Genomic DNA, 17,780 nt, shown 5'->3' on the forward strand with positions numbered 1-17,780 from the left:
TCATCCTACTTCATTTACCCTCAAAATATTTCTTACGTCAACATTCCTTTTCTAATTTACTGCTTATCAGAACTCAAAATCTTCTATACTCTGTTTTTTTCCATCTGTCCACCCGCCTGTGGTGTTTGCGTATGGTAACACTGCGTCCCGGGCTTTAGATAGTTATGCTAAGTGTAAGTTTTAGGTAAACAAAAGGATATCTGGGTGTACATTTGCAACTGAAAAGTGTTTTAATGATTTACTGTATGCGAATTACACCGTTAATATTCGAAATAGGATATTGTTATTATTATTGAATGTAAGCTGAATGTCGCTATCTAAAGCTCGGGACGCAGTGTTACCATACATAAACACCACAGGCGGGTGGAGAGATGGAAAAAAACGAGTATAGGAGTAATATCGCTGTCTAGTGACACTTGTGAAACCCCGCCATCAGTCGAGCTTTTACTTCTTTTGTCTTATTATACCCATTCATTTTACAGGATCGGTGGGACAGAACGCCCTTGGATGATGCCCGTAGCTTCGGTCATCCCCGCGTCGCCGGCCTCATCGAAGACAGCTGCCTCAGGAGGGGCATTCCTTTCACCTCTCTGTCGGAGGAAGAGGTCAAGCCAGAGCTGGCATGAAGCGCACATTCCGTGAAGGTTCTCGAGGGGGACGAGTTGGCAAAATATTGCGACAACACCAGACGCTTGCTGTCGTTGTTGTGTATAATGAGGGACGAATGCCACGTAGTGATACAAATCATAGAGAGGATTTTAGTTCCCGGTGCTTTTAATTCACCTGTGCAGTTTGCAACTGTGCGACGTAGTTTGCCTTTAATAGTTATTAATCAATTTACAAATATTAGTTATCCTTCTTCTTTAGATTGCTAGTTTAGGAAGTTTTCTCCTGGCGGTTGTAGTGGACCCCCCCATATTAACGTATTTGCGGTATTTTTCTATGAGAAATATTCACAAATTCCTGTTTTTTTATCAATTTCATCATAAAATGCACATTTTGTGATAAAACTATTAAAAAAACAGGTATACAAATTTTTTAGTGGGTTTTTCTTGAGTTTCAACTAACAAAATAGACAGTTTTAAGCGTTTTTATAGGGGTTTGAACTATTCGCGGGGTGGGGGCGGCCACTGTATAACGTTTGACTGCAGGTTCCAGGAACTTTCTGACACAAACAAAAATATCACTAAAAAAAAAAATCAGCTACACTCGGGTAGTCATAAAAGACAATATTATATATGAAAAGGCAATCCATCACTACATTTACTGATTTACTGTTATTTACCTGTATCTTATGTCCTCTTTATGGAAAGCATATATTTTCTACTGAACTTTTCTGTATATTTTTATTTAAATCTAGATGTTATAGTACAAAGGTTTTCGTTGATCTTGTTTTTTGGGTTCATGTTGTTGTGTAAATGAGTTTTCTGTTATATTCTTTAAGTCTGCCGCAACTGTTATGCCAGTGACAGTGGAATAATGTTGAAAAAACTCTGAGAACAGACAGTGCCTTTATATTTCAGCAGAACAGTGAAGATATTCCAAGAAAGCTATCAATTTCACAAGCCTGCGTACATTCATAAATTCAGACATAAATGGAAAGTTTTAGACTAATTTTGGAGATATTTTGAAATTAGGACAACAGAACTAGATACCATCCTCCTTTCTGTCAGTGACCTCTGTAAAACTAAATTGGAAACTTTTGAAGGACGATATTTCTTGCCATTGCACAAGTAAATGAAGCCATGTCTTTCTAGGATATGCTTAAGAAAGAGCTCGTTAAAATAAAAGAGCTCATATTAAAATTAATTTGTACACCATAATGGACTCGAATTAGTGTATCTTTTGTAGGAATGCGATTTGACCAAAAATAGAAAACTTGGCCAGTATCACTGGATTCATATGAAATATGTTTAAGGTCTTTTTAAAAACTGCTGTGAGGCAAGCTATTTACAGACGACTCTTTGTAAAGACTTTTCATGATTAAAGTATGAGAGTTTATGGCAACATCTGTGCAACTTCTAGTAGGAATTTTTTTTTTAGAAAGGAATTATTATTTTACTGTTTCTTAAGTAGTTACTGTGTATTACATTCAGCCAAGAAATGTAGGTATATTCCAAATGGAAAGGGAGCGTCATCTGAAAAACCTGTTGACCAGATTTCTCAGAGTACTGCACACGAGTTCCAACCACAGTAGAAGTTTCAAAATATTGGTTGGATATTGTTAACCCAGTATTTTTCCTAAGCATATAATTTCTATATACGATATATAGTATCTTAATTGTTATAAGTCTTAGGTGAGTTGCAAGTAGATTTAGTACTTTATGACAAGTGGTCAGTTTTTTGTTGTCTGTTAATTATGATAATTCAGCATATCATGATATGAGTAGGGTAGCCAAATTATATATATATAGTATATATATATATAAATATATATATATACATATATATATATATATATATATATATAATATATATATATATTCCTAATAAAGCAGAAATACTCAAAAAAACCTGTTTGAGAATATACAGTGTTTAGTCATTTTCAAACGTGTAACCTGAAATAATTATACATGCATATTGCACTAAGTGTGTGTGTACATGTATATATTATGATTTTATAAGAGATTAGAGTTATCTCATTTTGAAATATGAAAACATTGTTAATCTTCAGGTTCCTTGTCGTGTAACCTCCAGAATATTATTTTTAGAATTATGTCTTTGGCAGATGAAGGGTTTCTCCAGTTATATAGATTTTAAGTTCTTTGTGGGAAATATGTATCCCAATTTTAATAAAACGTTATTTTTCTATATCTTTAGTTTTATGTCCTTTGCTGGTACTGGAGAACATTTGATAAATTGTCTCAGTTTCGTTGAGGAGAGGGTGACGCCATATCCAAGGGGAATAGAGGAAATTTTAAATGATGACTTCAATAAAATACTGGAATACGTTAAGAATATTGGAATGTTTCATGATATTTAGTTATAACAATGTTAGTTTGTTGTTTTTAAATAGTTACTTAATTTTTATATTTATTTTGATAACAGTAATTCCCCTGTTCGTACTATGGCACTGAATAACCTGAAGGTTCTAGTGCCAGACGACAATAGACCAATCAATCATAAATCAAAATAATTAAATGCTTTGAGAGGGTTTATAAGGAATTTTTGTCATAATGTTTTAGGCCACGCGATGATCCAGCTAATCCATGCTTCGGGTGGACCGTTATAAAGACTTTTCTTTACCCAGTGAATTAAGTCATACGCCTAGCGGCACACCAGCCAATCAGCGCTTTTGTTATTGTGGTGTGAAAGGTAATCTACGCTGAAGTTGGAAGACTACAGAAATGATCAATTTATCAGCTATCAAAGCCGTTTTATAATCCCCGAGTGATATATTTATTTTAGAAGACATAGAATCTATGGAAACGTGTGATAGTGTGGGAAAGTATCTTTGTGTTTTGGTGGGTTTAAGGCTAACATAAGGTTAAAGCAAATTTGGCTGACGTTCCTGTTCAGATAGGTATGGTGATAGCTGATGCTTATGAACCTTCTTCGGTAACAGATTTTGGCAACGTTGTTACTGAACAATGTCATAACAGGAGAGGATAAAGAGGAATGCAGTTATATTACAGAGTAGGAAAAGGTAAAAGGAAGGCCATTGTGATACAACCAATGAGTGACACCTCAGATGACGAATATGCGTGACCCTATTACAGTGATATTGATACAGAATGCGATTCCCCATCCCACCTATCACTATTAGCCCCATATGTTTGGGAAAGCGTTCCATCCCCCATCAGTTTTGAAGCTAGTGCTAGTACCACGACCAGCAGTGGTTCCCAACCTGTACTGAAGCTGAACGCAGCATATAGGCTAAGGGCTGCTAATGTTGCTAAAAGACAAAAAAAGTTATCTGCCCTACTCGAAGCTGTGTTAAGAACACTAGAAGGCTTCTAAGAAAACTGTTCCAGCCAAGAAGGGAAGTCCCCTTTGCAATTGCAAGAACAAAGGTGAAGATGAAGCGATTAATATGGCATACTGGTCAGTGGGGGACCACAACTTGCGGACAGCGTAAGCAAGGATATGACACTCAGTAAGGCTACCTTCCTCTCCATTCATGCAATAACCGCTATGAGAACCCAAGTTGCTATGGGAAAGCTGTCAGCGGGAGGACCTGAGGGTCTTGAACCTCAACACTTGGAAAATAACGGAGGCCGCTCTAGAGTATTTTCATGGATAGATAAAACCTCTCGGTTTAATTAGCAATCGCACCCGTAAACACACTCCGAACCGGCAATAGTTCCTCCCTCTTCAGGGCTCTGTTCGAACCTGATGACGCTGTGTGAAGTTAAAATATTACTAGGGGATTTTCAGGCACCATTTTAATATGGGTGTTCGTCCTGTCAAGAACGCCAGCAATAACTGTGAGCATCTTACGAAAGCTCTTACTGATGGAAGGCAGGGTGGAACAGATTAACAGTTTCCCTGACCTTGAACCAGAACACAATAGACGTAGTGAGAAACTATCAGACATCCAATGCTGTGAAGACTGCTAGACACAGACGAAGACTGGGTCTTTGTTGCCATGACACAGTAGACCATACCATGTTTTTGTCTTTATGTCAGCGTACTACGAACACAAATTGTGGCATTCTTTTCAACATTGGTGGCTTCCCCCAATCCTTGTTGATGGCCTTAGCCTGCGCATGGATTTATACAAATACTGCTGCCCAAAAATAATTGGCAAGACAAGGATTACTCAAATTTAGGTGAGTAGCCTAAAATCGTTTCTCCCATTATTCATTACTGCATGACTCTTCATCCATTGATGAGTATTGTTTATTCATTAATCACCGTTATCACATTGATCTTTATACACTAGTTAGTAAGAATTATTCTTAACATCCTGTTTATTGCTGTTTATTAGTTCTGCGGGACAATATAAATTCGTTGGAAATATATATATATATATATATATATATATATATATATATATATATATATATATATATATATATTTGCATTAATAACCATTGTTTTAGGTCCTTAATACTTTTCACAGGTTTGTGACGATTACGAATAACATTTATGTAATTTTTATTAATATTTTATTGATTGTATTAAATATGTGCCGCTATTTTAGGACATTTATGGATTTTTTAAAGACGGAAACTTGGTATGGGGAAGGAGTGGGTGTTACGGTTTGGATTAAATTATGTTATTATTACTGTGGCGCATTGGTAGACTACATTACAAACAATATCTTTTGGGCGGGGAGGAGGGGCGTTTATATAATAAAAAGAATGAAAAACATGAAAACATTTCAGTTCATTAATGAGGGAATTGAACAAAAGAGACATATCTGCGCATTTTTTTTTTTAATATCCTCAAAACTACTAAACATTTTTTCAAGAAACTGTTACATGGACGTAACTTAAATAAAATGATAGCTTCAATTTATAAAAAAGAAAAAGAAATATGTGAGGTTATAGCGCCATAGATACCTAACGATGTTATCATGATTTTAAAGCCGTTGATTTTCTTTTGAAATTTACCCAGTTTTCCACTTATGGGGCTTAGTATGTTACTCAAGTTATAGCCATAATATATATATATATATATATATATATAATATACATATAATATATATATATATATATATATATATATATATATATATATTATATATATATAAATATATAAAATATATATATATATATTTATATATATATTATTATATATATATTATGTGCGTGTGTTTGTTGGTTAGATAGGAAGGCAGCGCTCACCCTCGTCTTGAACTTTCACCTTCGTACTCGACTTTTGCCTAAACACCACGCCTTTAGACTCATTTAGCCGCGGAAGGACACACCCAGCGTTCGAGCTACGGAAAACATTTCTAAGGCGTATGAACTCATTATATCGCCAAAACTGCGGAACGGAAGAAATCGGAGTTTTAAATGTGACTTAACTTCCGAAGACTGATGCCACATACAAAATTAGGAGCGACCAGATGGCAGACCAAGAAACAAACTGGAGATGGCCTCACAAACATACAAACGCAGGCTGGCGTAAATGAAAGTTCTGAATGTGTGTTCTTTAATGTCTTTGAAAATTAACGTCACTGTTATTATTATCTAAATTTTTAGTTAGCAAGTGTATAAAAAGTATTTATTATTTAGAGGTTCTTAACAGGGGGTACCCATACCCCCGAACCACATGCTGGGGGTATGGGACAATGATCTCTGGATATTTGCAGATATTTAATATTAATGTGTCACAGTGTATACAGGAGTACATTTAGTTAATAACTATATAAAACCATATATGATTTTGTTTTCTTGTATGTTCTATTACTAGCTATTCATACCTAAAGTATGTATTAAACTAAGTATATTAAGGTATATCGCCAATAAATAAGAATCAAGTGGTCTAAAGCAAAGAGGATGTGGAACCATATTGGGCAATTCTGGACTCATCAAAAGGTAAAAACCCCTAACTGAGAATATAGCGTATAGAAGAATATGGAAATATAAAGTATTTAGTATGTAGAAGTATACTTATTTAGAAATTATATAGAAAGGAGAAAAATAGAGAGGATAAAACAAGAACGAAAAGATAATAATAGACACGTAAGAGAAAGTAGACGCCTATGAACTGCATTTCAGAGTTAAGTTGGAAAGTTTAAGGCACTGGGACAAGGTGCTTTATAAGGTCATCCATTCAAAAACATATGGTAACCGTCACCAACGCACATGTGCTTCTCTATCTCTCTCTCTCTCTCTCTCTCTCTCTCTCTCTCTCTCTCTTCTCTCTCTCTTTCTCTCTCTCTGTGCGCACACGCGCTCCAAACTGACAAAGAAGATTTCTGCTTAACGTTCGTTATTTGATTATATTAAAAGTTATATATCTACATGTATACATATATATACACATACGCACACACACATGTATATATATATTATATATATATATATATATATATATATATATATACATATATATATATATATATATATATATATGTGTGTGTGTGTGTGTGCGCTTGCTTTAAGAATTCATGATTTCGTGATTAGTGAATTTATGTCGAGTTATCCTGCATTATTATTATTATTATTATTATTATTATTATTATTATTATTATTGATCGACTTTACGAAATTACTTCATACTCCCTTATCAGATTTCAGTGGCATTTTTTTTTTTTTTTACAGAATTATATATTCATTTGTGATTTTCTCTATTTCCTGCCGATACACTACCCGTCAGTGTAGTATTGCCAAAAAAAGAAAAAAAAACGTTAAACCCTGTATCATGCTACCCAGAGTGGATAAACTTAATTAGCATTCATCCCCGAGAGTGCCCGCCTGCCCAAGCATGGAGAGAGAGAGAGAAAAAAAAAACTAGGTTAAAAACACACGTATGGCATATGAACTTGTGGACTGCTTCTGGGTACAATCTCAGACGGCACGCGGCATATTCTCGACCTTCTGAGACTTGGAGGATTATTATTTCCCAGTTATATAAACCACTGAAGACGTGGGGAGACTCTGGAAGTTCATTTCTGCTTTAAAAAAGAAACTTTATACGTGGAAAGGCTGCGCTAATAAGAGACGCTAAGCTTGCTGCCTTCATTGCAGGACCCAACGCGTAAACAAGTCAGTATATCACTGTCTGTTTTCTTTTTTGCAATCTTATTTCTAATGTTTAATTTTTTTTACGTTGGTATATATACACAAGTATATATATATATATATATATATATATATATATATATATATATATATATATATATTTATATTTATATATATTTATATATATATACATATTTATATTATTTATATATAAATATATATATTTATGCATGTATATTTATGTTTACTATATATTTATACACACACACACACACACATATATATATATATAATATATATAATATATATACTATATAATACATACATACAAATATATACATATATATGTTGTGTATGTGTGTGCGTGTGTGTACGTGTATGTTTGTTTGTTGTTTGAGCGCCTGCAGTTTTTCCAAAGGTTCTCGGGTTGGTATTCTTGAAGGTAAAATACTAGGTTTACGAAAGTCGTATCTTTGCATTCGGTTAGGATAAAACTCCAAATTTCGCTATTTTTTTTATTTTAAAAAGATATCAATAAGGGCATTTAAAATAATTTAAATCCTCTATGGATTATTTTCCCGCCCCCTTAGTATTTACAGATTTCACGTAAAAACACATCAGACCACTTTTATTGTCCTGACGACTTATGCATTATTCAAGCAACATAACCAAACGGTGAGGAGTAGGAGCCGTAGATCTCAGTCACCATCTCGCAGCCTTCAGTTCATTTCAAGCAGTTGTCGAGGCAGCAGACGAAAGGTGAACTCTCTGAAACCCCGACCGCACCAGGAATAGGTATCACTGCTTATTATTATTATTATTCACGTTCTCAGGTGTCGAAAAAAAATGACCTCAGGTCATTTGGAGTTGATTTCGTTTATCAGGTTTCCCAGAAGTGAGGTTTCATGACTACCAAATGTGATATATATAGACTATATTATGTGGTTCGTGGGCAGAGTGGCGCATTTGTTGGGTGTAAATAGACAGGTTAGACCTATGTTCTGAACATTGTTCGCTGAATTTTACGACAGTTGTTGTTGAAGTTGACGAAATATTGTTTCTTGTTGTTAGCTGTGTGTGTGTGTGTTAGATTTCATATCAGGTATGTCGGCGTGCCCGTGCAACATTTTGCGTTTTGAAAACACGATTAAAAACATGTGAGAGGAACGGTCTGTCGTACGGTATGCTGGTGAAAAATTACGGACCCAGAACTGTTCCGATGAATGACATTTCAGGTTTTCATTGGTTTCGTTATCTAACTGTGACTCTACAAAAGAAAGAAAAAAATGTAGACTACAAAATGATTATCTCTTGAAAACACGAGATAACAGCATTTTATGTTTGAACACTACAGTCTGTATTTTCAAGAGGAAGTGAAAGTAGTAGATAATGACCTTTGGTAATAAATTATTATATAGACACGGTATGCGTAGGTTACGCTTGTTTCTCACATAGGCCTACACGTTTTTAAATTGCCTCGTATATTCTGTTTCTCTCTGGTAACCTATTCTACATGAACGCATGTAATCATCCAATTTTCTTCGCTATTTATGGAATCTATAAGAGAGAGAGAGACGTGAGAGAGAGAGAGAGAGAGCGAGAGAGAGAGAGACGTGCGAGAGAGAGAGAGAGAGAGAGAGAGAGAGAGAGAGAGATAGTGCTTCAGTGTAGGAATATATATTTGTGAACCTTATAATCATCGTATATATATATATATATATATATATATATATACTATATATATATATATAATATATATATATGTATATATATACTATATAATTATATATACTATATATATATATTTAACAACGCATAAGATGAAAATGCCAAAAGCTCAAAACAGCGTGCAGCCCAGATGGATTTTTTTTTCTTTTTATTTATTTGTGGGTGCCCTTGAGCCGCTTTGAAACCTGTTCTGCTCTGCCCTGGCCGATGAATATGAGTTTAAAAGAAATACGAATGTGGGTACATTCTACGCTGTGCCATACTATGGGAGTACCCTCAAAATAATGTGCTTACGTTTGACCGCCTTTTGCTGCCCTATTCACTAACACCTTGCGCGAGAGAGAGAGTGCCCGTCATAGGTGTTCTGTAAAAGAGTAAAGTAGTTAATATATATACGTATGTGATCTTTTATATATATATATATATATATATATATATATATATATATATATACACAACTTATTTGTAAAGTAGTTAACATACATACTACATACATACAACTTATTTACCTCCCATATTCAAGATGTTCAGTGTTAGGCCTATCTGAAAGTGTAAGAAATTTGGTATTTACTGATGTTTCCTGGGAGGCAATTATTTAATTGTGACGGGTGGTCATTGTGGATGAATTTCCATAATCTGAAAAGAAACCTGTCTGTCCGTCCGCACTTCTATCTGCCCTGACTTATCTTTCCGTCCTCAGATCATAAAAACTACTGAGGCTAGAGGGCTGCAAATTGGTATGTTGATCACCCACCCTCCAACAATCAAACATACCAAATGGCAGCCCTCTGGCTTCAGTAGTCTTGACCTTATTGAAGGTTAAAGTTAGCCATTAGTATGCGCCTGGCGACTATACACAGGCTATCACCGGGCCGCGGTTAAAGTTTCACGGGCCGCGGCTCTTACAGCATTATGCTTAGAACACCGTAAGATAGATCTATTTTCGGTGGCCAGATTATGCGGTGTACAGCAAACTCTATTATTTTTTTTTTTTACTTGTTTTAGTTTTTTTTTTTTTTTTTTTTTTTTTTTTTTTTTTTTTTTTTTTTTTTTTTACCTTTGTAGCTGGCGGAGTTGATAGTTCTGTTAATCTCGATGTGGCCTAATCTTGATTAAAAAAAAAAAAAGATGACTAAGTGGTTTCCTGTGGCGTAATTATCGAACAGAGAGAGACTCCTGGTAACAGTAAGAGTGAAGATGAAATAGTACTAAATTTCACAGTAGTTAATATATTGACAGATATGAATCAAGAGGAAATTATCATTTATCTTGTTATTGCTTGAATCCATGACTTTTTTCCCTTTTCATTCTCTCTAATGCCAGTTTTGATGTTCAATCATTCCCGCGATTAATGTAACTTTTGGTCTTCCAAAATGGCGGGACACTTTCAGGAATCTCGCCGCAACTCGCTGAGGTTCCTGATTAGATCTTCAGCATAAAAAGTAGAGTGGCAGTAAACAGAGAGAAAGAAAGAAAAAAACTACTGACAATAGGAAGCGAAAGCTGGGAAAATTCCCGTCTTGTGTTGGCAGTAAAAGGCATTTTTTCCGTGTAGTTTGTTCGACTTGATCAATTTAATATTTAGCGGAGATCTGTAAGTAAACAGAGGTCAGCATATGCTGTATTGATACGTTCGAAGATAAACTTCTATTTTATGATAGCTCTCGACCAATTTCACGCGGAAAATAGAAATGGTATCGTTTGAACGAACTGTTGCATTAACTAGCGACGAACTGAAAAGTGAAGACATCCGTTAAAAATACTTCCAATGACGGCTGTTTCTCTCCTGTTACTGACCTTGCTTCCTACAGATCTGGGCTTCTTGATAGGAGCATTAGAACGCTTTCCCATCGTTCTATGATATAAGAAAAATAGATAAACAAATAGGGCGAAAAGAAACGTTGAAGATGAAATACATCCACGCCCCTGCTGGTGGCACGTGGTACCAGTAATTTCTCTTCGTTCGTTTCCCAATCGAACGAATGATGCTGACAAACCACGCAATCCATTTTAGCAGTGTCTGGGCCACTCGGGGCACGGTCAAGGCCAGGGCCGTTGAGACGAGCACGCGCGCGCATACACACGCACACACACACACATACAACTTGGGATACAAACCAGTTCAGAGCGGTTGAGGTTCTCCGCCCAAGACGAAGTTCCAGCATTTCTTTTTTTGACCAAGAATCCACAGCTTCCTCAATACTTTGACGCCGAGACTCATCAAAAACCAGTTCACAGGCTACTAAGATGCGGCTAGGAGTACTCAGCATCGTGGTGATGATAATGTTTCGACAGGTTAATACCAAATGCGTAAAAATGCGTCTAAAGGCACATTCTCCTCACTAGACTTTGGAGGATTTAAAACGATTTTTATGAATAGAATTGAGTGACACATCCGTCAAAATCGACAGCGATGTGGGTGAGGGTGGAGTCGGCAAGACCTGGTCCTACCGTAGGGACGTTGCGTCCCGCCTCGATTACCCGGGCGAAGGCGCCTCCATTTGCATACTTACTTAGTGACTATTGGTAAGAGAGACTGGCCCGGGCTGGACCACGACGTCTAAACGTCAATTTCATTCCCCAAAAACTATCGGTTTTACTCAGGAAACAATGAATAGATATATAAACGGAAATCTTTAGGTACACGGAGGTGCATAGGCCTAATTGCGCCTTCTCCCTTGAGTGAGTGACTCCAGAACAGATAACCTTTCTTTCTCTCAGCTTCTGGGGTGAAATTGCTATCCCAAGGCCTCATCGACACCCTTTGACGGACAAGGGTTGATTAATTACCAGGTCAAGAGAAGCACAGTAAGGTTTAACGGCTTCAAGGTCTATTCTTAGCCTGAACCCAAGACTCAAACACGCTGGCAAGGCGAGTATCATGTCACTATAATAGACCTTGAGACCTTGTAATACTTACCGATTGGGTCTCCATCAGTCCTCGTACATATACTCGTTCCCTCAGGCACCGAAATGTTACCGTTTGTTCCAAGATTCATTATCGCTCTGTTTTATTTAATTAATTTTTTTAACAACTCCCCTCCCGTCCCCCTTTATCAATGATTGGAACGGCATAAGTCTTTAACCTTATGATATATATATATATATATATATATATATATATATATATATAATAATATATATATATATCTATATATATTACACACACACACACACACACACACACACTTTGTTTTGAAGACTGCTCACATGAAGTAGTCATGACAACTGTCGAAACGAAAAAGTTGTTCTCATTCAACGGTGTACATTTCTTAATGTCAGAAGATCCACTGGTGGCCTTTGCAGCGGCAACCCCTAACCCCCTCCCCCTCCCCCTCCCCGGCTCCTTCATAAGGAACAAAATTTTGATCCATTCTTTATTTTGATAGGAGAAAAATGTTGTCACAACATATTGTCCTGGGTATGCAAACATTGCAATTAGCATTTTTTATTGTAATATTCTTTAGTAGTTTAGCCAGTTTTACTTCGTTTTAGGAACTACTTATGACTGCCTTAGTATTACTCATTTTAGTATTAGTACCAACAGTGACACTGCTACTACATTCGCGACTTCTAGTACTATTGCTGCCATCAGTCTGCTTTCTTTCTCTGTCGCTAGTGTTACTACTACCACTACCACCAAAGATGTTGCTGACACTGTTATCATATATCGAAAACTACTACCACTTATTTCGTAGCTATAGTAGATTCACATCACCCGTACATCTGATGCCCAGGCCAGTCCCTTACAACGCTCCTGATTGGCTGTTGATCCAGACCCTCTACAATGGTCATCCTCTTTGCTTCCAGCTGTTCTCGACGGCGTTCCGACGACTGGACTTCTTTGCACATCTTTTCCTTGCCTGGTCAAGTAATTCCAGCAGCAATTCTACAATTTCACTCAACTATTCCCTTGGTGAAATTTGAAAAAAAAAAATGAATTTTGAGAAAAAGAATTCTGGATAATCGTGTAGAATATCAAGAGATTTTTGACATATTTTAGTAAATAAAATACTGGAGATTCTCACAGCTACAGATCCAGTCAGAGACAACACCCCCCCCCCCACCTCTTTATTAATCTCATTCCACTTAATTAAAATAAAAACAACTCCAGTCCTTCATTCCATTCCCATACGCAATGTAGTAAAGCTCTCCTTTACGTCATCCTTTGTTAACTAAATCAGTTAAACACGTTTCTCTCAGTTGTGTTAAGAGTATGTATGTATGTATGTAGATGGCGTTTGGGACATAAACAAACAGGCTAAGGAAGCTCTGATGTTCTGTCGAGATTTGAAGGAAATTACAAGGTTCTGTAAGCATTGAAACCTATTTCCGAATGCATGAATGTCCAGTGGTTGTTTAGACGTGAGAAAGCAGTTTAGTCTATATTGGACTTAGCCGTAATTTGAGGAGAAAAATTTTGAAATTCATGTTACACGCCCCCCGTTCAGTTTCTAGATTTTTTGCGCATGCGCAGTAGCCATAGCAACGCCTCGCGTCCTTGACAACGCTGCTTAATAAACTCGAGTTTAAGCACTGGGCCTAGTGCTGAAATTCAGGAAAAATGCCTACCTATGACAGTGTGGAGTCCGTGACAGCATTATCACAACACCGGTTAAGCAAACTTACCAATCCTCAGTTGAAAGAAGCTTAAGCACAATGATTAATGCCAGTAGAAATCAAGAGCCATCCAATACCGAGATACTGGATGAGTTGAAGCTACTCAGAGGCGAAATCAGTGAAGTAAAGGCAATTAAACAAGAGGTTAAGATCTCTCAGCCCGACTGGACGAAGCTTACAAGGTTATAAGCCAGCAGCAAAGGTTTTTAGAAGCAGTTGATGCAAGAGAAAGAAGCAGAAATATTGTTGTAACTGGGTTATCAGAGAACAGCGACGAGATCGGAGACGACGATGCTGCCAAGTTAGGAAAGGTGATCGAGGCAACTGGCTATGCAGACGACATGGGAAATGGAGCCGGAAAAGTGGCAGATAAGACGTCTTGGAAAGGAGAACGATCGACGTAATAGACCCATTCTTGTCGTCTTAACAACCAGCAACAACGGAACCATATCTTGGAGAAAGCAAAAAATCTGAAGAACTGTGACGGACCTTTTGCTAGAATATTCATCAAGAAGGACCTACATCCAGCAGTAAGGAAGGAGATGGCTCGACTTAGAGAGAGAGAGAACGAGAAGAGAAGAGTAAGCCAGAAAATGCTGGTACTAATATTAGGTACGACTGGAAAAATCGTGTTCTTCTTCGAGACAATGTAGTTATTGATAAATATATTGTAAATTTTTCTAGGTCCTTGGAAAAATGAAATAAAAATATGTTCCTGGAATGTTGCGGGTGTGAGAGATAAATTGCAGGATCCTGATATTTTTCGTTTTGTTTTGAATTACGATATTGTGTGGCTTTTAGAAGCGAAATTAGTAAGTAATTTGAGTGTGCCAGGTTTTTGTTTATATCACAACCCTTCTCGGAAAGGCAAACATAGGGGTGGCGTACTTTTGTTGGTTAAAAGCAACATCATGAGATTGATAACAAACGTAAAGCTTGATTGTGAAGGCCAAATTTGGGTTCAGTTGTCTTGTTGGCCAGGTGTCTTTCTCGGTGGTGTATACATTACACCACAGGATTCTCCTTACTTTGATGTATTGCAATTTGGTAATCTGGAGTCTGTGATGAACAATTATGAACAAATAGTTGTTATGGGAGATTTTAATTCCCGTGTAGGCTATCCAAGTATTGTCAATAAAGACGGTGTTCCTTATGTATATAAGAATATTCAAGATAATCACGTTAATAACAATGGACGGAAGCTTCTGGACATTTGTAACCATAGATCGTTGGTTGTGGTGAATCATCTTTCATATAAAGGGAAAGAAATGGGTGGAAATTTGTCATATAGAAAGAGAGAATGGGTATCAGAATTGGATTTGTGTATAATGTCAGGAGAATGTATTCGGTTGTTAGAAAGTTTGGAAGTGCATCAAGGCATACGGGGGTCTGATCACGCCCCTTTAAGTGTGGTGCTTGCCACAGGTGTCAAAAATCTGTCATTTAAATTTTTATTAGAAAGAGCAGAAAATTTAGGACTATCTTATATAAAATATGATAATAATCGGTTGATTAAAAAAAACTATTTCACATAACAATGTTGATATTGATAAATTTGTACAGTGCATGAGTCAGATTCAACCTCCTGATGTGACTAATATAGACAGGGGCCACATAGAAACTATTATGAGTGAAGGCTTAGAGACGATCAGGAGAGTTGCCGAAAAATGTAACGTGAAGGGCAGAAGTGTTGATTGGGATGTAACAAAACCTAGATGGGAGCGTTACTTGAGTCTAACGATTCTAAAGCAATCTGGAGAGCTATAGACTGAAGGGACAGATATTAGAGGCAAATACATTGCAACCAGACGACGGCAAATTCAAGACTCATTTCGAATCACTTTTAAACCCAGGTAATAATGATAATCAAAGTGAAGGTATAAGTGCTCTTGTGACGCCCCCTACATCCCTGTTCTTGACGACCCTTTTACCCCATCAAAGAGCTGGACGAGGCTCGGAAAGACGTGAATATGAATAAGAGCTTCTGTGGCCTGTGCCCTGGATTGTTCGTTCGCCTGCCCGCCTTGTGGCTGATGTTTTTCTTGGCCGTGTTTAATGCTTTGTTCTTGAATTTAAATTATTTATTATCATGGGATACAGTAAACTTGTTGTACTTTTTAAATCTGGAAACAGAATGGATTGTGGGAATTATAGAGGTATAAGTATCATGGATACTAGGTAAGATATATGACATATTGTTATTAAATAGACTGAAATTATGGTTTCAGTATAGATAAGTGTCAAGCTGGAGCACAGAGGAAAAGAGGATGTATAGAACAAATATTGTCATTAAGACTGTTAATAGATTTGGCTATCTTCAAGAAGAAAAAACTGTATATAATGTTTGTGGATTTCAGTAAAGCTTATGATCGAGTTCCCCGAAGAAAAATGATAAGTTATTTGAAGGAACTAGGATGTGGGAAAAGAATGTTGTCTGCAATTCAAGAGATGTACAGTAACACTAAAAATGTTTTAAGAACAGCTGTGATCGAAAGCTCTGTCGGTGTTCGGCAGAGAGCCCCCACTAGTTGTTTACTGTTTGTCATTTATATGGATAAAATGGTTAGGATGTTAAAAGATGCAATTCCAGTCGATGGTTTTTTTGGGTAGTTTACATGTGCTTTTGTTGATGGATGACACAGTGATTGTTGCCACTTCTCGAGAAATGTGTATTAAAAAATTTGACATTATGATGAACTACTGTAATGAATATGGCATGCAGCTTAATGGTAAGAAGAGCAAATTTTTCGTGATAAACAAGAATGTAGGTGACCAGTTGCCAATAAACAGCTCAAGGTCAAACTGTGAGTTACTGTGACCATTATCTCTATCTGGGAACTTGGTTCACAGATGACGGGAAGTTGAAAACTTGCCTCTCTTTACATCAGCCTAACTGGCAATCAACCTTAAACAAGTTCTCAATATTTTGTAACACGAATACCAAGATGCCATTCTATTTTAAGAAGAAAGTTTTTGAAGCAGCGGCGACTTCATCCTTGTTTTATGGGTCAGAAACATGGTTAACAAATGTATTACAAAAACCAATAAGTAATTACAATCACTTAGTCAAAAGTTTGCTAGATGTGAGGGTAAATACCTGTACAGATTTGTGTTTGGTTGAGTCTGGGATACCCCCAGCGAAATTCATTGTGGCCAAAAAACGGAAACGTTTTCTTATGTCAAAGTTGTCTGACCCTGATATGGATGAGCCTTTTCATATTGTATATGGAATGTGTAGGGATGCAGATTCCCCTGGGTACAGATTTATTCAAAATTCCCTAACCTTTAATGACCAAATTGACCCACTAGACGACATCGTATCATCAATTAGAAATAGACCAACTTCAGCAACTAAATATGTTACTTACAGAAGCAAACTGAATCCCAACTTGGAAGTTGTAATATATTATAATACCGATGAAATTATATATGTCGCTGATTACATTCGCGTAGCTTTCAGTCGCTTACGGTTAATGTCCCATAACCTTTGTATAGAAACGGGTAGGTGGAGCCGAACTCCTCCAGAGTTAAGGGTGTGTGCCTGTGATAATAGCTCTATTCAGGACGAGTCACACGCTCTCATCAATTGTCCTCTGTCAATGCCGTGTAGACATAAATATCCAAACTTAAGTTACGAGTCTTTGAATACTTTATTAAATGAAAGTAATTATATTACTGATTTGTGTGCTATGTTTATGAAGTTCTTCTTAGTTATAAATAATATGCGTCTTTGTCTTCTGTTTTATGTTTTTTTTTTCTCAAGTAGGTTTTTTCTCTCTTTTGCAAGCGTTGTGT

The 17,780-nt window shown here is 36.6% G+C and overlaps 2 protein-coding genes across 7 annotated transcripts in view; both read left to right on the forward strand.

Annotated features, from left to right (window-relative positions):
• The window catches only part of LOC135221819 (glutaminase liver isoform, mitochondrial-like), a 70,757-nt gene extending 69,313 nt beyond the window's left edge, over nucleotides 1-1,444 (forward strand). For all 5 annotated transcript variants that reach the window (XM_064259716.1, XM_064259712.1, XM_064259711.1 and 2 more), the window contains one exon: nucleotides 483-1,444. In XM_064259716.1, coding sequence (XP_064115786.1) covers nucleotides 483-626 — 144 coding nt within the window. In that variant the 3' untranslated portion in view covers nucleotides 627-1,444. The remainder of the gene's footprint in view (nucleotides 1-482) is intronic.
• A 6,889-nt stretch (nucleotides 1,445-8,333) lies between these two features.
• The window catches only part of LOC135221820 (sodium-coupled monocarboxylate transporter 1-like), a 236,468-nt gene continuing 227,021 nt past the window's right edge, over nucleotides 8,334-17,780 (forward strand). For both annotated transcript variants that reach the window (XM_064259717.1, XM_064259718.1), the window contains exon 1: nucleotides 8,334-8,432. The gene's annotated coding sequence lies outside the window, so the exon portion shown is untranslated. The remainder of the gene's footprint in view (nucleotides 8,433-17,780) is intronic.

This window comes from Macrobrachium nipponense, chromosome 3 (genome assembly GCF_015104395.2).
Source record: "Macrobrachium nipponense isolate FS-2020 chromosome 3, ASM1510439v2, whole genome shotgun sequence".
Classification (NCBI taxonomy): domain Eukaryota; kingdom Metazoa; phylum Arthropoda; class Malacostraca; order Decapoda; family Palaemonidae; genus Macrobrachium; species Macrobrachium nipponense.